Source organism: Planococcus citri, chromosome 1 (genome assembly GCF_950023065.1).
Source record: "Planococcus citri chromosome 1, ihPlaCitr1.1, whole genome shotgun sequence".
In the NCBI taxonomy this organism is placed as follows: Eukaryota; Metazoa; Arthropoda; class Insecta; order Hemiptera; family Pseudococcidae; genus Planococcus; species Planococcus citri.
This window is the reverse complement of record NC_088677.1, coordinates 82,401,950-82,422,649: the sequence shown is the minus strand read 5'-3', so window position 1 is coordinate 82,422,649 and position 20,700 is coordinate 82,401,950. Positions and strand designations below refer to the sequence as shown.

General features: G+C 33.4%; 2 protein-coding genes across 3 annotated transcripts; one reads left to right on the top strand and one right to left on the bottom strand.

The window, feature by feature from the left end:
* Positions 1 to 4,917: 4,917 nt before the first annotated feature.
* On the bottom strand, positions 4,918 to 12,786 carry LOC135837903 (uncharacterized). 2 transcript variants are annotated; one of them, XM_065353350.1, is made up of 3 exons: positions 12,247 to 12,786; positions 9,746 to 9,881; positions 4,918 to 8,974 (listed from the first exon to the last, which is right to left on the bottom strand). In XM_065353350.1, the coding sequence occupies exon 3, from the start codon at positions 8,869 to 8,871 to the stop codon at positions 4,918 to 4,920; it is 3,954 nt and encodes a 1,317-aa protein (XP_065209422.1). In that variant the 5' UTR covers positions 8,872 to 8,974; positions 9,746 to 9,881; positions 12,247 to 12,786. The 2 variants fall into 2 exon arrangements, with proteins under 2 accessions (XP_065209422.1, XP_065209413.1); XM_065353341.1 differs by having other exon boundaries at positions 12,264 to 12,786.
* Positions 12,787 to 18,090: 5,304 nt separating this feature from the next.
* LOC135837843 (ankyrin repeat and LEM domain-containing protein 1 homolog) lies at positions 18,091 to 20,378 on the top strand. Its single transcript, XM_065353254.1, has 2 exons — positions 18,091 to 18,252; positions 18,589 to 20,378. Exon 2 carries the CDS (start codon positions 18,602 to 18,604, stop codon positions 19,916 to 19,918), a length of 1,317 nt encoding a protein of 438 aa, XP_065209326.1. The 5' UTR covers positions 18,091 to 18,252; positions 18,589 to 18,601; the 3' UTR covers positions 19,919 to 20,378.
* Positions 20,379 to 20,700: the final 322 nt, after the last annotated feature.

Sequence of the window (20,700 nt, the reverse complement as noted above, 5' to 3'; positions counted from 1 at the left end):
CTTTGGTTGGTCACAGTGAATGATAATAATGATAGCACATGATTGGTTGTTGAACTGGAGAGATAACATTCCACCAATCATATGCATCTATTTCACGTTGCCAACCTATATTTTTAATGAAAAACTTTCGTAGGGGTACTCGATATTTCTGGGCACCCTGTACATAGACATACCTTTACCTACTAAGACTTTAAAATTTTCAATGGGTTTTTTTCTTCATATTTTTCTATTCGAAAATATATTCTGGCAATTGCATTAAAATCGTTCAACAGAACATAACTGCATGTTCTTTAGGATGATTTGAATGAATAAAATCAAAAGAAAAATTCCTAAATAGGCGAGAAAGTACATACTACATATCGCACCTCGGGAGTAATAAGGTCACATCTCAAAAAAGTGAAATTTTACAGGAGAGTGATTTTCTTTTTTTTTAAAACTTGATTCATTATTTTTATCAACTTATAATTAATTGTGAGGAATGAATAGCACCTCATTTTAAAGATCTGGTATCCTACCTTCATTTAGCATAAGAACACTTTGAAAAATAAAATCTTAAAGAGGAAATATTTCAATGTTTGGAAAACATTTTGAGTTATAACCTTTCATTAAAGTTGATGTGGAGGTGAAAGGAAGCGTCCAAAAAAAATTTCATGATAGCAAAGTTGTAGAGAATTAAATTTCCAATCGACATAATGTCGTTAGTTTTTTTCTATAGTGCTTAATTTTAGAGTTTTTCTCAAAAAACTAAAATTTCATGATATATGTGCAAATTCATTTTTCTGAAAAGTGATCAATTTAAAAAAAAATTTTCCGTTTGGTACAAACCAATAAAAAATGCACTCCTTGTGACTATTTCCAACTGACAAACATTCAAAACAATCAAAACTATTTGTTAACACTTTGTATGTACGAAATTTGCTCGAAAAAGGTGGAGTTTTTTGAGATGTACCCTTATACTTAACTCCAAACAACTTGCAATGTTGTTGAGATTTTGAGTTAGGCCATTTGCGTTTTTTACAAGATCTAGATAATGTACCCAACTCAAAGTGTAATTTTTGGTTGAGGGGGGTCATACAAACCCCAAAAATGCAAAAACATCAAAATCAATTTTTTTTGAGATGTGACCTTATTACTCCCGAGGTGCGATATTAGAATATTAGACTTAACACATAAGAAAGAACAGTACCTAATAAGTATGTATAATAGCTAATACAATTACATAGGTAGGTAAAAATAATTAGGTATAATTCCTAACGATAAACTCACGACATAGACTCGCACTCCAGTACGCAGGTCTAGGTACCTTAAATATAGAATAATTGACTAAATAAGACTGTATATAGAAATTTTACTGATAAAACAAAATAGCAAAAAATAATAATGGAAAAATTGTGAATTTAGAACTAGGTATGTACTTTGATTTAAATAAACTTTTTCAACAATAATGCTTTTATCATCTCATCATTGAGATGAATGAGTTGAGAAAAAACATTCTAGTACATACCATTTTAAAACATTATTTACTACACAAATGATATTATTCAAATTATGATCAACTTACAACACTTACACCTAAGTACCTACTACCTACATATAAAAAATAATTATAAAACTAAAATAGGTAGCCATCCCATGTTTTAAAATCAGTAAGAAGTAATTTACAAGTATGAAATTCCAAATTTTTGAGTCGCTATAATTCTGGAAGACAATTTGCAGAAATTTCAAATACCCACCTAGTTGCATCGAAATGGGAATTAAATTTAGATTTTTGAAAACGATATAATTTCAATTTTGTCACTCGATTCTCAACCCATGACCTTGAACTGCGACCTTTAATGATGATTGTTCTAAACATTTCGAATAATTATCAGTTGTTAAATGGTTCCGATTATGAAAGATATGTACAGGTATACCTATGGGAAATTTGTTTTTCTCACCAACCAGCAACACCTTTCAAATAATGTAAAAACTACCTACAAACCTATTGAGTAGATCTTTGGAGAACGCGGGACTCCACAAATCTTAATTTTTCTGAAAGAAACTCAAAAATATCTTTCTGCTCATTATTCTTGGTCAATTCTAAAAGTGTCATATCATCGGTGTTTTTCGCATTCAAGACAGCTTCCCAGGAATCAAAATCTAATACCTCGAAAATAGAATCAACGGCATTTTTTTCATCCTTCTCAACCATTTGAAACAGTCCATCGATAGAACGGAGTAACTTTTCAACCTCAGATCCAGATGTCGCAAGATTTAAAGGAGTTTTACCTTTTTTATTTAGTACATCGTAACGAGCTCCGCTTTTTAAAAGTAACTGAGCAATTTTAAAACTACTCTTACCACACGACAAAGCTGATATGTGTAGTGGTGAATAACCACCTTTACCTGGATTAAGAACATGATTAACATTAGCGCCCCTCTCTATCAAATTCTGAACCACTTGTTCGTGATCATTCAACACTGCGAAGTATAACGGAGTCCAATTTACAAAATCGTCCGACGGAAAAGGGTCTTTTTTCATTTTTTCCACAGCTTGTGAGAAATGAGTTATTTTTTCAAAATTGTTATATAGTCTGAGATTAAGATTGGCCTCATAGTCTGAAAAGATGTTTATTATGTCTGCTTGTCCGTTGAGAGCTGCATAATGTAGTGGTGAGCCATAGTGTTCATCTTGACCATTGATAATTGCCTTCACAAAATCTTGTTCAACGTGTTGTAACTCGCTCGTTACCTTGTCTATATCATCCTCTTTAACAGCACAGATGAGGTTTTCATACCCCTCATGTAGCTTTTCAAATAAGCCAAAAATTTGTTTCGAGTGATCATAGCCCTTCAACATTTGCTCCAATAGTGGCATTACATGTCGCTGGCCTATATCACCCAGGTTTCGCCTAATCTCAAGCAATGCATTAAAGCCCCTGTCATCATGAGAAATTTCTGATACTAATTTTTGTAAATCTTCATGTTCACAAGCAATATTTTTCAAACCCAAAATATCCAATATTTGATCTACATTAAGTATCATATTACTAGTACCTTCACTACTCAAATTCATTTTCTTTTTCAGCAGCTTATTAATTATATCTTCAAGTTTGCCCAGTCGTTCTGCAATTTCATCCAATGCATCGGTGATTTCATAATATTGATGATAATACAGTAACATAACATCACACACACAATTAGTCACCAACTTCTTGAGAGATTCTTTGAAATTATCGTTTTCTTCGTCAACATTTTCAAGCATCTCACTTTTATGATTAATCTCACAAATGTATGCGCAGTAGTATCTGAAATCGTTCAACTTGTTAGGAATTGGAAGTGCACCGCTTTCTGCTAACTTTAATACACGTTTTTTTAGTTCATTCACAGCGCTTTTTACCAAGTTACTATTACCATCTACTCGTAGAATGTAATGCTTGAAAAATAATTCCGCCATAACATTTTTGTATTGAGGAAAGTGCTCTCTGAAACCCTCAGTAGTTTGATTTTCTGTAGCATACGGCCGTACGCATATCGTATAATTCTGTTCAGCTTCTACATCCAAGTTGTTTTCAAGACGTTCAATATACCCAGACAAATCAATAACCCAAGAAATCGCTTTATGTATTTGAAATTCATGTTCACATTCCTCTTGATAATGAGGCAACATAAGTAGTTCCTTCTGGTTTATTGTGATTTCCACAGCTTCAAAACCACGAGATCTAATATAATTGAAAATCAATCTAGATAACGTTTGTACTGGGTCGTCATTTTCTTTATCGTTTTGTTTATGTAAGCTATAGATTTCATGTAGAAGCTTATAAATGTCATTGTATCGCTTAACAACCTGGTAAGTTGAACCTGCTTGCTGACCATATTCACCATCTATGGAATTATATCCTATACCAGCTTTCAAAAGCAATTCAATAATTGGGAACAAATTTTCAAAGCGATCATATACAAGTTTATTATAATATGAAGAACATCGATCAATAAAGTCTCTACGATCATCAAAGTTACGCGTTACTATTAATTCACAATATCTTTCAACATGTAATAATTCACCAATAACATTATTCAAACAAAAGGAGAAATCAATGCCTTTTTTTAAAGCAAGCTCGACCAATTCCACTCCGTTATCAAAATTCAGTAATTGTGTGAACATACCTTCACTCAGTGGGTCTTTGCAAACGATATATGCATTCGCAATACTAGCATTGGTTTTTTCTATCAACAATCTAGGAATCTGTTTGTCTAATTCAAAGGCACATCTAAGGCCTTCACGTATTGGTAATCTTTCAACATTGTACTGGTCCTTGAAAGGCCCACAATCAATAATATCCAATTCTAAACAATATTTCAGAACATTGCTGGGTTCAAATACACGTTCTGCAAATATGTGCTGAATTAAAAATAGTCCATCAATGTCCTGCCACTCAGCATCATAAGAGAACCTTTCAACTAGAAATTTGATCATATCAAGATGGTTGTTTTCAGCTGCTAACCATAAGGGACAATGGGGCCATTTCCTCTGACTAAGATGTTGTTTCAGCAATTCAGTATTTAGACTCGTCAAAGCTCCTGCAAGTTTTGTGTATCCCATTTCAGCACACACGCATAATAATTTTAGCGACTGATTCTCACTGATTTGTGAAATGATTACTGTATTATTGTCTTGCTTCAGTAAGAAAAACTCAATGATCCCTAGTAACCATTTGGTGGACTGAAAACCATCTTTCTTAGTGTCACCATAATTGTCAACTTTATTATTAAGTTTCATTAACAAAATTTTAATTTTACTTTCCCATGTGGAAAGATCAATTCCACTATAGAAATATTTTTTAGCCAGCAATGCCAAAAATTTAGAAACTTGTATCGCACCATTCTCAATTAACATCTCAATAACATTACCACGAACAATTTTTCCCTCAAATTCTTCTAGTTCAATGTTGGAAATAACTTTTTTCCAAATAAATTGCGCAGCAAAATATTCAGCAAACGTACGATGAATAAATTCTGGTTTATCGTCAATAATATTAACAATGACTCCGGTTTTTTTTCTGCTTCGCTTATGAGACCTTTTAACTCTTTTATTTTTTTCAGTTCTCCTGAAGATAGCACTTTTTTACACTGATCTACTTTAAATAACGAACACACAGCCAATATTTCATGACCTATCCTAAATTCTAAACGCTTACTTTTTTCATCAATTAATGCGCCAGGTTTTTTCCTATCACATTCATTGGAGATTATTTTTTTGAACTCAATGTCAAGCTTGTTTTCAAGAAATTTCTCATAAAGGGTGACTAAATCCAGCTTATCAGGCTGTACATTTTCATTTTCCCAAAAAGGTTCTGGATTTTTTTCAAACTCAACAGAAAGCGTATCAGCAAGCATGCAAATTTGCAAAGGTATACTTAAAAATTTTCTATCTGGATCATTTGTCGTTTTAGAAAATTGATTCGTCCACTCATAAATAAATTTGTCAACTTTCTGTTCATCAAATTTTGTAAGTTTTATGTTTTTTGTCCAGTATTTATTTAAAAAAAGGTTCTGATCTTCCTTAAGAAATGGTTGCACTGTGTAAGCGAATGTACCAAAGTAATTTTCAGGATCGCGTAAAATGTTATAAGGACGAGTAGTCAACCACATGCTTCCAACTTTGGTATCTTTTAAAACCTTCAGCAACTTCACAACTAGATCATTATAATGTGGACTGATCTCGTCAAATCCGTCGAACAGTAATACCACTTTACCCTTATTGAAAAAATGAGTGAAAAGATTGATTTCCAGCAATGACGCTCCTGACACTTTTTTTATAATGTTACTTCCAACATCGATCTCAATATTTTGTTCATTCTGTTTAAGACATATCACATTTTGCGTTTTTTCATTAACTGCAGGATCTCCTGAAAGGTACACATCTTTGTCAAAAATGATTTTATAGAGAAATTTCACAGCTTCCAGCATGCTGATTTCTTTAGCATCTGGGTTAGTTTCCATCCAGTGTGAGAATTTACTGGAATGATCTACCAAGTCACTTCTAACTATCCACAGAGGAGGTTGTATAGACTGGGTTTCTAGTGACAAATGAGATAGCAAAACTGATTTTCCCATCCCTGGCTCAGCAGCAACAAGAATCACTTTATCAAATATACCTGTAATTTTGTATTCTTTGACCCTTCCTTCCGATGTATTTATAAACCTACGCAATTCTGTCAGATCTCCACTAGATTGTTGCCATTTGTAGATGTACCAAAGATCTCTTGGGTGTCTTTTCGACCAATACAAATTTCCTTTTTCTTTTTTCAACCAATGTATACAATGCTGTTTCCTATATTCATCACATAGTTTTAAGAATTCGTCACGTGAATCAGAAATGAAAATTATATCTGTAACCTTAACCTTACGTGAATGATTACGAGCTTCAATCTCTCTCTTTACATAATCACACCAGTCAACAGACCTACGAGTATCTCGATTGTTGTCCTCAAGCACTAAAAAATTTTCTTCTTTCATGAAAGCTGACTTGACTATAATATCATGACGAGTAAGGGTACGGTCGATGAAGCAATCCTCGACCTCAATATATGTAGGGTCAATAGGTGATTTACCTAACTCTATTTTATCACTTCTAATAAGCATAGATAACACTTCTCCAGACAATAGATGTGTTGACTGTGCATCTACCACTGCATTTAAACTTATTTCTTTACCAAGAAATATAACTTTTTCTTCTTTAAATTTGTTTTGGGAATCGACAATAAGATCAGTTAGGTTTATATTTTTATCTTCAATTTCTTTGTAATGATTATTCTCAGAAAAATCACTTTTAAATTTCTCAGCAAAGGTATCATTCTTCAAAGTTATAAGAATAACTTTTTTTTTTCTATTACTTTTTAATAAACCAGACAGTTTTTTGTATAATTTGGATGAAGATTTGTATAATTTAGACAAATCTGCCTTATTTTTCTTGGATTTGCATTCAATTGCCAATAGATTACACGTTTCTGAACTAAACGCTTCCATCACACGTTTCCAAATATACAAAAGAGAATCCAAACGCATATAAATATAACTATCCTCGGTTTGGTAGCTATTCAGGTTATTCAATGTTTGGAGTACTTTAATTGAACTAAAAATTGTGTCGTCACAGGAGCTAATCAAGTTGAAAATTCGTTTTTCTGATTTTAAGAAATCTTGTAATGCTTGTAAATCCTCACAAAATGAGATTCCAAACTGCTCCATCTTAGCACGATAAACTAAGGTGGGGCCAATCAATACCAACTTGGAGACTTTCTGGTGAATTTTTACAAACAGTTCATTACCTTCTTCATTTGTTAAAAAACGACCCTTTTTCTGTTTCATCCAATTCAGCATATCTTCCAAAAGCTTAGTCGCCATGAGGTCACTATCAATCAATTTGAAATCTTTACCAATTTCTTCTTGGATAATATCACCCAGCTGTTCTTCATTAGGCTGTTTGACTGACAAAATGAAATGCTTAAAAAACTCTTGTATATCTGTATCATCGATGTAATCATCTGGTAAAGAAGGTTTCATGTAAAGCTGCCCCTCTTCACACGTCACAAACTTGGCTATATGAAATTTATATTCATTCATTTTGGAAAATTCTATCCCTATGTCTTCAAGTTTTTCTACAAATTTAGTACGGAACTCTTTCAAATGACACGGCAATTTTTCATTCTCATCAAGAAATTTTGAGTTGAAATAGAATTTTTTATTCTTATCTCCCTTTTTTACAAAAACATATCCCGCTAATTTATCAATATTATCTTTAATAATACCGCCCTTCTTTCCTGATTCCCGAAGTATTTGGACAACATTATCACTATCAGCCCCTTTTATTGCTTCTGCAATTTTTTCAGCTAATGTTTCTTTATCGCCCTTAATCTCAGGATTACGTTCTAATTTAAAGTCTTTTCCAAAAGTGGAAGATATTTTCAAATTTGTGTCTTTCATCTTTACCCAGAAGTCATTCTCGTCAATTTGTGTTTTTGAGACACGCTGATATTCCTCATAAAAACTTTTTCTGAACCTATCCAACACTGACGATTGATCACTTTCACCATCTATGAACTCACTGCGAAATTTACCTTCTTCAACACCATCAATTTTAACTCGCTCGATTACTTTTTCTCCGAGTGCACCATGGTAGGCTTTGAATAAATCACTCAATTTTAAAGTTTTATCCTCATGCACGTGAACAGCCAGCATATTTGCTAGTCTAAGATGTTCTGAGGTCCGACGTAAAATTGACAATAGTCTATCTTTTTCAGGAAATTGATCTAGATTAATTTTGTAGCGTCTAAATCTGTCGTGATATTCAAAATGTAAAATATCATCTGTGTCTGTAATTTTTTCAAAATTGTTCACTAAATTTTCGTCTATATTAATATTTGTGCAAATGGTAAAATCTCGCAAATAATAACCTTTGAATTCGAGATTTTGTTTAATTTTACGATACGAAATGAAGTACTTTTTAATACTAAAATTATCGTCTTCTTCTGTGAGCAAATCACGAAGCGTTATTTTCTTAGTTTCATCTTGCTTATGCTTTGCTTGCAAAAAGCGACATACATCTTGACCATTTTCATCTGTATAACCGAAGACAATATCGTCGAATTTTTCAGCTTCGACTATTTCAGTTGCTAAAGTAAAACTATATCCTAAATCCAGACCTCGTTTTAAAAATAAGGTCAACAACTTCAGTTGATAAACGTTACCATGAATTGCTGATTTTAATCCCTCCGCCGCGTAATATTTGGAAAGTTTTTGTCTCTTTACTGGACGAATATCTGATGAAGTACCTTCACCAAGTGACCTTTTGGTTGCTCCTGTTTGTCCAGCGGAATGAGATGTTCCTGACATGTTTCAATAGCGGATTTTTCCTCCAGAAAGTAGATAGGTACTTATTCTTTTTCCATTTAGGGTTCACAGGAAGCTTGTGGATATGTTCAAGAGGAGTAGCAATCTGAAAGTGCAAATACCTATTGTGTCAGCACTAAAAATCACCAAACATGAGAAGAGTATCCCAACTATCTTAAATTTTCTTTAGCCGAACACAGCTCGATCGAAAAAACATGCAAAAATATACGAGTAGCACAAACCAAAATTTTAGATCATTTTTTGAGTTTTGATATATTTTTTAAAAACAAATTCTGGACTTCAAAACAAGAAAAAAAAATCAAAATTTCACCAAATTGACCAGAGAATCTGTTTAGGGCATACCCTATTTTCGATCTGACAAATCATTTGGAAACGGTTTCGAACCAGTTTAATTGAGTATAACTAATTCTGACGCCGTCAGCAGATATTTGAAACTTGAGAATAAAATTTTGTGAAAATTTCAAGTTTCAAAAAGGCGAGTCGAAAATAGGGTATAAGTATACCTATCTATGTATCTACGAACAATTTCAGGTTTCCAGGTCAATTTGATGACGTTTTAATTTTTTCTCATTTTTGGGTCCAGATTTGATTTACAAAAATTCGTCAACAATCTAAAAACACACATTACCATCTGAAAGGCTGCGTGGTATATTTTTCCATGCTCTTTTTGCAATCTACCGTAGCTCTGTCCGTCTGAAAAAAATTGCGCGAGTTGGGACATCTTTCCCCCGCTCGCCCAGGCATAGGGGTGTCATTAATTTGTGCATGAGTTCCTATGTAATGTTGAAATGAAATAAATAGATTTGAATTTGAATTTGAATATTTTCAATTCAAAAGGTGCCCATGAACAAATTACCTGATCTCCATTATAATTTCTTCTTCATAAAAACCATATTGCAAAGTGAAGTTATAGTTTTGAAGAGTAGGTCTACGATTCAAATAGGGGTGTTTTTCAACTTTGATCAAAATGGACCAGAAAAAGTAACGAACTCCTGTAACAAATATTTCTCGTCGTCAATAGGTTCACCATGCGTTATGAAAGTGTGTCAGCAGTGACGTAGCAAAGCCAACGAACGATTTCGGGGTAGTGCCCTTCGAAAACGTCAAATTAAAATATTTTATAGTTTAGATACAATGTACGTATCACCTAAATTCAAACTGAATAAAAAAAATTTTTTTTGAAACGCCCAAAGTCAGTATAAAAAGTTGTAAATAAAAACCTTGTAAATTCATAAAAATTTCATCAAAAATGCAGCAAAAATTAGAAAATTTGGGAAGAGCGAGTCAACAGTAGAATCTTAAACGAAAAATAATAAATAAATAAACAAATACGTAAAGACTATTAGGCTACCCTGATGGTTAGAAATTTCATTCCGTACAACTTTGGTTCTCGTTGTTGCTATTTAAAATCAAAGAGCACTACGGGTTCGAAGGCCTAACACGGAAACCTCTTGAGGTGTCACCCTCCGATTTGAACGGGACCGCGATTTTTGGAAAGAGCATAGTCTAAAACCACCCAAAACCAAATTTTCAGCTGCCCGAGTTCATTTTTCGATTTTTGGCGAATTTTTGAAAATTCAAAATTGACTGTTTTTGGCGATTTATGCTTTTTTTTTAAGAAGTACGTACTTGATCATTAAAAATGGTCGAAATAAGTCCCAAAACTAATATTAATTACCCAAATCCAAATTTCACCGTTTTCAGCCATTCTGGAGACTCCAGCGCGATTTTTCAGTTTCTCCAGAATTTTGAATTTGCTCCAGAAGGCGTGAATATGAAGTTGGGCAGCTAAACATCGAGTTGTATATTACACTCGACCTGTTTAACGAGTACATATATCCACATTTGAGCCGATTTTGAGAGTGACACCTCAAAAATGGCTTTTTGGCCAGCTTTTTTCAAAATTAAAAAATCCAAAAAGTCAAAAGTTTTCCATTTGTGAGGAAATGTTTTAAATTCGCGCAAATCGCTGTATTTTGTTCGTAACTAAACCCCCGAATCCAAATTTCACAATTTCCAGCCATTCTGGAGCCTCCAGCGCGATTTTTCAATTTCTCTAGAATTTTGAATTTTGCTCCAGAAGGTGTGAATATGAAGTTGGGCAGCTAAAAATAGAGTTGTAGATTACACTCGACCTGTTTAACGAGTTTATCCACATTTGAGCCGATTTTGAGAGTGACGCCTCAAGAGTGGTTTTTTGAGGTGTCAGTCTCGCTCCAAAACTGCTGGAAATTGCAGAATTTGCGCTCCGGGGGTTTGTTCTTGAAGAAATACAGCGATTCGCACAAATATCAAAAATTTTCTCACAAACGGCGATCTTTTGATTTTTTGGATTTTTTAATTTCGAAAAAAGCTGGTCAAAAACCACTTTTGAGGCGTCACTTCCAAAATCGGCTCGAATGCAGATAAACTCGCTAAACAGGTCGAGTATAATACACAACTCGATTTTCAGCTGTCCAACTGCATATTTACGCCTTCTGGAGCAAATTCAAAATTCTGGAAAAATTGAAAAATCGCGCTGCTGGCTCCAAAATGACTGGAAATTGTAAAATTTGGATTTTGAGAGTGAGTTTTGGACAAAATACAACGACTCGCGTGAATTTCAAAATTTTCCTCACAAACGGGAAAGTTTTGACTTTTTGGATTTTTTAATTTTGAAAAAAGCTGGTCAAAAAGCCACTTTTGAGGTGTCACTCTCAAAATGGGTTCAAATGTGGATAAACTTGTTAAACAGGTCGAGTGTAATATACAACTCGATTTTTAGCTGCCCACTTCATATTCACGCCTTCTGGAGCAAATTCAAAATTCTGGAGAAATTGAAAAATCGCGCTGGAGGCTCCAGAAAGGCTGGAAACGGTGAAATTTGGTTTTGGAAAATTAATATTAGTTTTGGGACTTATTATTTTGACCATTTTTATTGATCAAGTACGTACTTTTTTTAAAAAAAGCATAACTAAATCGCCAAAAACAGTCAATTTTGAATTTTTAAAAATTCACCAAAAATCGAAAAATGAACTCGGGCAGCTGAAAATTTGGTTTTGGTGGTTTTAGACAATGCTCTTTCCAAAAATCGCAGTCCCGTTCAAATCGGAGGATGACACCTCAAGAGGTTCCCTTGTAAGACTTACTTCCCCAGCGTCTCAGTAAAGAGGTTAAAATCAAAAAATGCTTAGCCCTTTTTTGATGAAAACGTCCAAAATCTTCAATTTGGCAACTCGAAAGTCAAAATTCACAATTTGATTGCTGTTCAAAACCATTGACTGGAAACTTTTACTCTCCATACCCCCCCCCCCCCCCGAAAACATTGGTTGTTTTTGCTACATCGAAATTTAATCTGATAATATTAGGTATAGTTACCTAGGTAATGAACTCACCACGTTGTATCGAATCCGATCGAATCACATATTGAAATTAATTTTCAAACTCGAAAACGAGTTATCACCATTTAAAGAGAAAAAAACCTCACGATTATTACACAACTCAGTACGTAAAATTGAACAAACTCAAAAATCTATCATCGAAAAGATGAGTCTTAATTAAAAACGTTGACGAATTGTACTTAAAACAAGACAACACAACATTCACCGGCATCCGGCATTAGAGAAAAAAACACCACATGCGCGCTTATCAACATTCTTGAATGATAATGATAACAATCCAAACAACTCAACAAGTAGTTGTTGTAATCGTATTCGCCGTTTTTAATCGATTATTCGCGTATTTCTCTACGAGATTCATCGAGGTAAATTACAGAAAAACTAATACGAAAATAAAAACTGAAAACTGTACGAAGCATTTTAAAGGAACTTTATAATACACTCACGTAAACGGCACATTACATTACAAATACAAAGTATGATATATGTAAAGTCGACTATGGACTTATGGTTGGTGTGACATAATTATCTAAAAATATAGAAACTCGCACCTCTAGCTCTGTAGTCTGCTACGGGTTTCTTTTCGCGATTCGCATGACGCATGCGCAATAGTCGGAAGTCGACTCGAGTGGTGAGCGCGGTGTGGGTTAATTTGCAATGATATGTGCCTATGATAACGTATACATTGTATGCTCGAGTCAAAATTTCTTGTATTACCAGTTACGCGTCACAAAATAATTCTTTAATTTATTCGTTGCGAAAAAAATTTGCAGTTACAGTTTCGTTGAGTGAACGTAGGGGAAGGGAGAAGCCAGCACGTTGAACGTTGATCGCGAAAACACGACGTATGACAATTTGAAAAAAAATTTCTCGATGGTGTTCTATTATAAGGTGCAAGATAAATGCCTGGAATTTATAGGTGCCACCAGTTATTTTCCAAAGCGATTATATGTACATAGGAACCCGCACTAGCTGGTAGGTACAGAATATGATCGTGAAATGGCGGAATAATAAGGTGTTTAGTTTCTGGAAACCTGCACGAAAAATTTGGAGAATTTCGCTCTTTTGGAAAAGTCAACAAAATGACGAGGAATTTTGCGATTTTAATTTCAGAAACGATGAAATCTCGTAAATGATAAAATAAATAATAGAGTTTCGTCATTCAAACGGATTCTTCTGTTTTTCTTCTAATTTGTAGGTGAAAAAGTTTACTCTCATCGACGAAAAGAGAATGGTTCCAGTACAAAACATACTTACATATTTTCTAATCGTTCTAGTTATATGGGTTGATTTCAATTTTTTTCATTTTTAAAACTTTGTCCAATTCGAATTTTATTTTAAGGTCTCTCTTCATTAATTTAATTAAATAAAATAATTTTTTTATAAATTCTTTCATTCTATTATTCAATTAAAATACAAATTATTATGCTACCTTTGTACAATTAAAATATTGCAGCTATTTAATTTTTAATCATTGAGCAGAATATATTTAAAATTATAATCTTTAAACAATGTTTTTAATAAACAATTAAAAAATTTTTTGTCTAATTCATTTAAATACTCTCTATTGTGTATTTTGGAGGAGAGTTTTTTCAAAATTTTACTGCTCTCTCGATTGCTAAACCAATTAATTTTAGCTCAAAAATGAGTTTTTCATCCTTAAGGCTAAAACTTGAAAAATTCCGGGAAATAACTGAGATAAGTATTGAGCCAACTGAGTAAAATGTTGAGGAAATTTCAACTCTTAAAAGCCTGTTGGAGGCTCCAGAAGTGCTCAAAACGATTCGAAACTCGTTTCTGATCTAACTATTAGGAAGGTAAAAAATAAGGCGCTTACCACATAACAGCTTTCTAGGTCAATTTGGTAAAACTTTCAATTTTTTTAAAAATTTTTGTCCGAAAATTGGGTTTTTAAAAATTTATCAAAAATCGAAAAATTCACCTCGGAGATTTTTTTGAACATGATAATTTTCCATATGATTTTTCATTGGAGTGGGAAAAAAATTCAATTCGAATAGATTTTCAGAAGTTGAACGATAGGAATTCTCCCTAAAATGTTTAATTTAGGTATTTCTTGTTTAATCGATTTGGGATGTACTCGTAGGTAGAATTTATGACAGGGTTAAAATCTTCAGCTGCTCAAGTTAATTCTATAACGTTGAACTGTTGTTGAAGGTGATCACCTCGGAAATAGTGAAAACCGATTCGATATTTCGAGATGATGTCGACTTTAGCACCATTTCGTTTAAAAAAAGTCTAAAATTTTATTATTTAATTAAATATGGTAGGTAACAAAGAAGCCTGAAAAAGCGAAATCTTTACGAAACTAAAACTGTTTTCTGAGCGATTTTAAACAAAATAAAGAGAAAAATAGTAAGTATAACAAAAGTTTTCGACTTCTCGAATCGATTAGAAAATTATTCTGAACTGTTTCGAGTAGTTTTAGAGTTCAGGGACGTAGCGAAGTGGGTTTGCTGAGGGGAGGGGGCAAAAACCATAAAATAAAATTTTTAACTGATTTGACAGAAAATTTCAAGTTAGGTGAAAAAAGAGGGTATTTTAGTTACAGGTTTGTAAGAAGGAAATTGAAGAAAATTTAAACGTTTATTCTCAACTAAATATATATAAGAAGAGGTATAAGTACAAGGACGGAACCAGCATTCTTTTTTTTGAGGGGAGAGGATGGTCAACCAAAAATTTGCCAACTGATATGAGAATAAAAATATTGGTACTAATTTGGCCGAATTGCGAGTTATTTTATGGGCAATAGGTATGTAGGTAAAAGATGAGAAGAAAATGTTGCCAATTGACAGATATAATTACGTATGTATGTACATAGGTACTAGGTATTATGACTTATTTATAAAAAATGTTCGTTTTCATCAGTCAATTTTTAGAAGTCAAATATAAAATGTTCACGCTCAGGCAAAAAAGCTTTTGAAAATCGCTATTTTGATAAGTATGACTATAGTAAAAGAACAATGCTTTTTTTATGGGAGAAGGTTGATTTTTTTGGCTTAAAAATTTCGGAATTTGAATCATTTATTTTTAGAAACTTCAGTTCCAAAAAATAAATGCAAAAAGGCTCGAAATAAGTGAGGGAAAAAGCTCTCAAAATGTCGCATTTCGAGACTTGAAAAAACCTTTTACGTTTCTAGGGAGATAATCTGCTACATTACCTCCCGCTCGCTAATCGCTCGGCGGACAAATTAGTGATTCTCTCCCTAAAAAACGTAAAATATTTTATGGAACTGGGGAGATAATGTGATTTTCAACCATTTTGAGTTACTTCCCTCGCTTCGCTCGGGAAATAAACCTCAAGATTCGTTGAAGATCACATTATCTCCCTAGTTGCATAATATACTATTTTTTCTACATGAGGAGTTTATTTTTGGATTTAAAGATTTTTTTGAGTTTAAAAAATAGATTTTTAGAAAGTTTGATTTTTGAAAAAAAAAAACAACCGGCCTGTGTGAAGCGAGGGCTGAAGTTTTCGAAAAATCATAATTCAAGTAGGTACCCAGTAAATTATTATCTTCTTCAAGAAGTCAATTTCTTAATTAAATTCGACATTTTTCAAAATTAGGTACCTCTACCTACCTAGAATAGATATTTTCCTGGTGCATTTTTAAAAAAAATAAGTAATTCGAATTTGTCGACTTTTTCAAGATGTGGCAACTTTGACCGATTTGGTCTAATTACTCCCCCCTCACCAGAGTTTTGTCTCGGCCTATAATACTTCAATACGGGAGCAAGGTCGATGACCTATCGTTTCAAAATCAAAATTTCATAAATCGTAATTCCAACTTCTAAGTTCCAGGTTGTTGAGGCATTACCCTACCAATACCAAAAGTTAGAAAAATCATAGATACAGACACAGATCTGGCTTCCAAAGTTGGGAAAGTTGTTAATGGGTCATTCCACGTCAATTGGACCAAGCAGTGGTAGGATGGTTCGGCGATTTTTTTGAAACTTTTCTTGTGGAAAGAAAGACTTTCCGAAGGGATGGCCAATGGTGCAAATCGCAGCCCTCTAGCCCATTTTTGAAGGCAGCCAGGGGGTGTCAAAGTTTTCAGTGAACCTAAAATATCATCCATTTCAGCAGTGGATTACTCGATAACCGCGATACCTACCAAAATGAAACATTTTCCCATAGTTAGGGGTTTTGAAAGGATTTTTGGTGATATCATAAACATCAGTGTTGCCATTTTTTTTCGTACAAAAAATTAGCTCAAAAAGTTTCGAAACGTAGTTTTCACATCATTCCGACTCTCAAAAATTCTGAAAAAAAATATTATGGACAACTTTTCATGCTGAACAACATATTAAAAAATTGAGATGGTAACATGTTGCAAAGTTGATTTAAATAAATTTTAAGTTAGCGAAAAAATGCGATTTATGTATCTGTTGAAAAAGTTGAAAAAACCCTTTCACTTCTATGAAATGAACTCCTAAAAAAAATCAAAATTCGAAAAAATTCAATTTTCAATTTCAAACATCAAAAAAAGTTTAAATTTATTCACTTGTCTTAATATTTTGACCTCTTTCTGATGTACTTCATGAAAAAGTTGATAAAAATTACTCACTACAAAAAAAATGAAAATTCGTTCATTTTTTTGAATTTTTTCCAATTTTGAATTTTTTGTGAGGAGTTCATTTCATCGAAGTGAAAGGGTTTTTTCAACTTTTTCAACGGATACGTAAAAACAGGGGTCAAATGGGTCAACTTCACCTATCAAAACTTTTTTTCATGTTTTAAATCAGAAAATCGCATTTTTCCGCAAACTTAAGTTTTTGAAAATCAATTTTGCAACATGTTACCATCCCAATTTTTTAATATGTTGTTCAGCATGAAAAGTTGTCCATAATATACTTTTTTCAGAATATTTGAGAGTCGGAACAATGTGAAAACTACGTTTTGAAACTTTTTGAGCTAATTTTTTGTACGAAAAAAAATGGCAACACTGATTTTTATGATATCACCAAAAAGCCTTTCAAAACCCCTAACTATGGGAAAATGTTTCATTTTGGTAGGTATCGCGGTTATCGAGTAATCCACTTCTGAAATGGATGATATTTTACGTTCACTGAAAACTTTGACACCCCCTGGCTGCCTTCAAAAATGGGCTAGAGGGCTGCGATTTGCGCCATTGCCATTGGTCATCCTTTCGGAAGGTCTTTCCACAGGAAAAGTTTCAAAAAAATCGCCAAACCGCCCTACAACTTCTTGGTCCAATTGACGTGGAATGACCCAAATAAATATTATAGTGATTGCTCATGATAGGTAAACTTCGATGATCGATGATTGTAAAAATTTTGAATTTTTGAAAACTATAAAACTAAAATATTGCTGGAACTTTTGTACACATTTTCTCAATTTTCTCGAATTTCTCACAATTTCCGAACTTTTTTCACCTTTTGCGGAACCCTGAGGGACCAGGCTGCCCCCCATGCCTCCTCTTCGCTTCATCCCTGGTCTCTTGCAGGTTTCCGGAAATAAGAAATTTCCATTAAATTGTTATCTAATAAAATGGAAAGCTACGATTTCATTATATTCTAATTTCAACATGCTGAGTCGATTGAAGAAGATTTCAAGCGGTATCGAAGCCCTATGGGCTATAATGGAAATACCAGATTTAAAAAAAAAATCCATGAAAACCGTACAAATTTTAAGTACGAGTAGACGAACTGAAAGCAGACGATATGGAAAGTATCATGATTCATGTTTTTTTTCCTAGCTTTACGACGACGATGTGCATAGAAATGATGAGTTTTATTGATTGCATACGTTACGTATTACGATTACATAAATCGAATTTACACAGCGCATGCGCAGCATGCGTCTCCCGGGATTTTATTCGCGTATCCGCGAATTCATATCGATTATCAGTAACAGCCAAAGTGTCAAATCGTCATTAGATTAAACGAGTTGTGTGTTTTCTGTGAATCGAATTCTTCTGTATTAACGCTTCATATTATCATCTCAGTAAGTATTGAGTAATTTCATATTTGAAAATAATTTAGGCTATATTGTAAATTTCCAGTGAATTTTATTGCTCGCACAATTTTACGATTAAATGACTCATTATCAACTCTTCAATGCCTAATTTTTGCGAGTTGTTTTTTAATCGAACAACTTTCAAAATACGAGTAGGTAAATTAGGTATTTCTCTGAATGATATAAGATAGCGTGCATATTTATGTTGATTACATCGAGTACGCAAAAATTACACAAAATAATAACAGAAAGATTATTTTTTTTAGTGAGAGAATTTCACTTCATTTACTAATTTAAAAACATGTACATTTTATGTATTTTCAGTTCGATATCGAGTATGGGTTCACTACCAAAGCACCTAGATCGTCTAGACGACCTGTTGGAGCAATCGAAAAATTATAAGACAAACCCACGTAAGCATCCACAAGAAATCGAAGCCAAACTTCACTGCTCTAATCAAAAAGAAAAGCCCAAGACGAATAAATACACTCAAAGGCGTGATGGTAAATATTCCATGTCCGGGGATTCATCTCTACAATCGAACAGAAAAACTGAACTTTCAAAGCCACCGTTGGAATCAAAAAAATGTATCGAGAAATTGGACGTGAACAGTCGTTCTCCTTCAAAGTCAAATAGAAAACCTGAACTAGTAAAACCATCGCTGGAGTCAAAGACAGGTACTGAGAATATATTCATTAAGAATAAAACTGCGAGACAGAGTGACGTGCATTCCACCTCGAGTCGTTCTCAAAAGCCAAATAAAAAAACCGAACTTGTGAAACTTTCACTGGAGTCGACAACTGAAGATAGTGAGACTGAGAATTTGATCACTAAAAAAAATACTGCGAGACAGAATAGTGCACATTCCACATCGAGTCGTCTTCCAAAGTCGAACAGAAAAACTGAATTTGTGAAACCTTCACTGGAATCGACAACTGATAGTGAGACTGGGAATTCCATCACTAAGAAAAATACTCCTAAATTGAATAGTGAACAGTCCACACCGAGCCATTCGCTGAACTCGATTGAAAAATCGAGATATTCAGATCCATTATTGCTGTCAATAAAAACCTGGATTGAAACCTTGGACGATTACAAGAACACAATAAGCAGAGTCTTCAGAAAAGACTTCTATCAACTGGATTCATCAGAACCGAATAAAGGATCATGCTTCAACTACTTCCTGCTCGATCCACGAATCACGAACAATTTTCCTCAGCGAAATAAAAATCACAGCTTGGAAATATCTTGGAAAACCTTCTTGTCGGGTATTTTTTATATCGGAAAAGGTACATCAGATAGACCTTATCATCATCTAAAGACCGCTCTAAAAGAAAGGCGTAGCAATGATCCGTCTAAAAAGCACGGAAAGAAAATTCAAACGATTTTGGATATTTGGAATGAGGGTAAGGGAGTAGTCATTCTGCTAGTGTTTGAAAGAAAAGTGGATTTGGAATCTTTTACGAGAGAAGCCGCCATGATCGAAGTAATAGGTACACGAAATCTGGGCAATAAAATTAATGGCACTTATTATGGTCAAATAAGTACGTGGAAGTCTGAAGAAAAACGTGAATTGGGTCGATATTTACTTTACGAGTCGTATCAGACGTATTTATCGAAACCAGCACCTGAAATCTTTCCTTACGATTTGTGACTTGAGGTTCAGGTGGGGGTACCTTTGTTGGGAGGGGGTTTTCAGAATTTCAACTTTGACCAATTGGTATTTCTTTAAAAATGAACCAATATGGTTCGAATTTATTCCTTGTGTTTACACAAAAGAGTTCCAAATCTGTGATAAAATTTCGAGAATAAATTGTCAAAGTGGTTCGACTTGGTGAAATTAAATATGCATTGTCTTAAACTACCTTTTGAATAACTTTTTCTCTTCTTGATGATCTTAATTTATTAATGTTTATTTTTTGTTATTTTTTTCACTTTACTTCTTTGTTTTTTATTTATTTTTTGTGTTTTTTTTTTTTTTTGTTTGTTTTTTGAACCAATTTTTATTTTTATCCTCTCTTATGTTATACGCAGTCTCTCCTGTAATTTGCTTCAAGCTGTTGGAGAGACCTAAATTGTTGAATAAAAAATAAATTAATAAAATATAAAGTATATGGTGTTTTATATTTGTGTACGAGGGCCTATTTCCAAATTGAGAGTTCCTTTATCGAAGGAGGGCCTAAAATATAAGTAGGTATGTACATTTAACATAAAACATTTTCGAAAGAAAAGAGTTTTTTTTTTTTTTAAATTGCATTTTGTAACCATAAATCCAAAATTTTTACTGATTTGGTCCAACTGGGGCTACATGAACATTACCTATTTGTATACCTATTAACAAACTAAAATTTTACGTTACACAAAATAAATATTTGGGGCCTGGATACTACAAGTTCGTCCTACGTAATGATCTTACACAAGCGGAGCCCCCTATAA

What these genes read in the sequence shown, in the direction of transcription:
- LOC135837843 (XM_065353254.1), top strand. Translation starts at nt 18,602, where the DNA reads ATGGGTTCACTACCAAAGCACCTAGATCGTCTAGACGACCTGTTGGAG.
- LOC135837903 (XM_065353350.1), bottom strand. Translation starts at nt 8,871, where the DNA reads ATGTCAGGAACATCTCATTCCGCTGGACAAACAGGAGCAACCAAAAGG.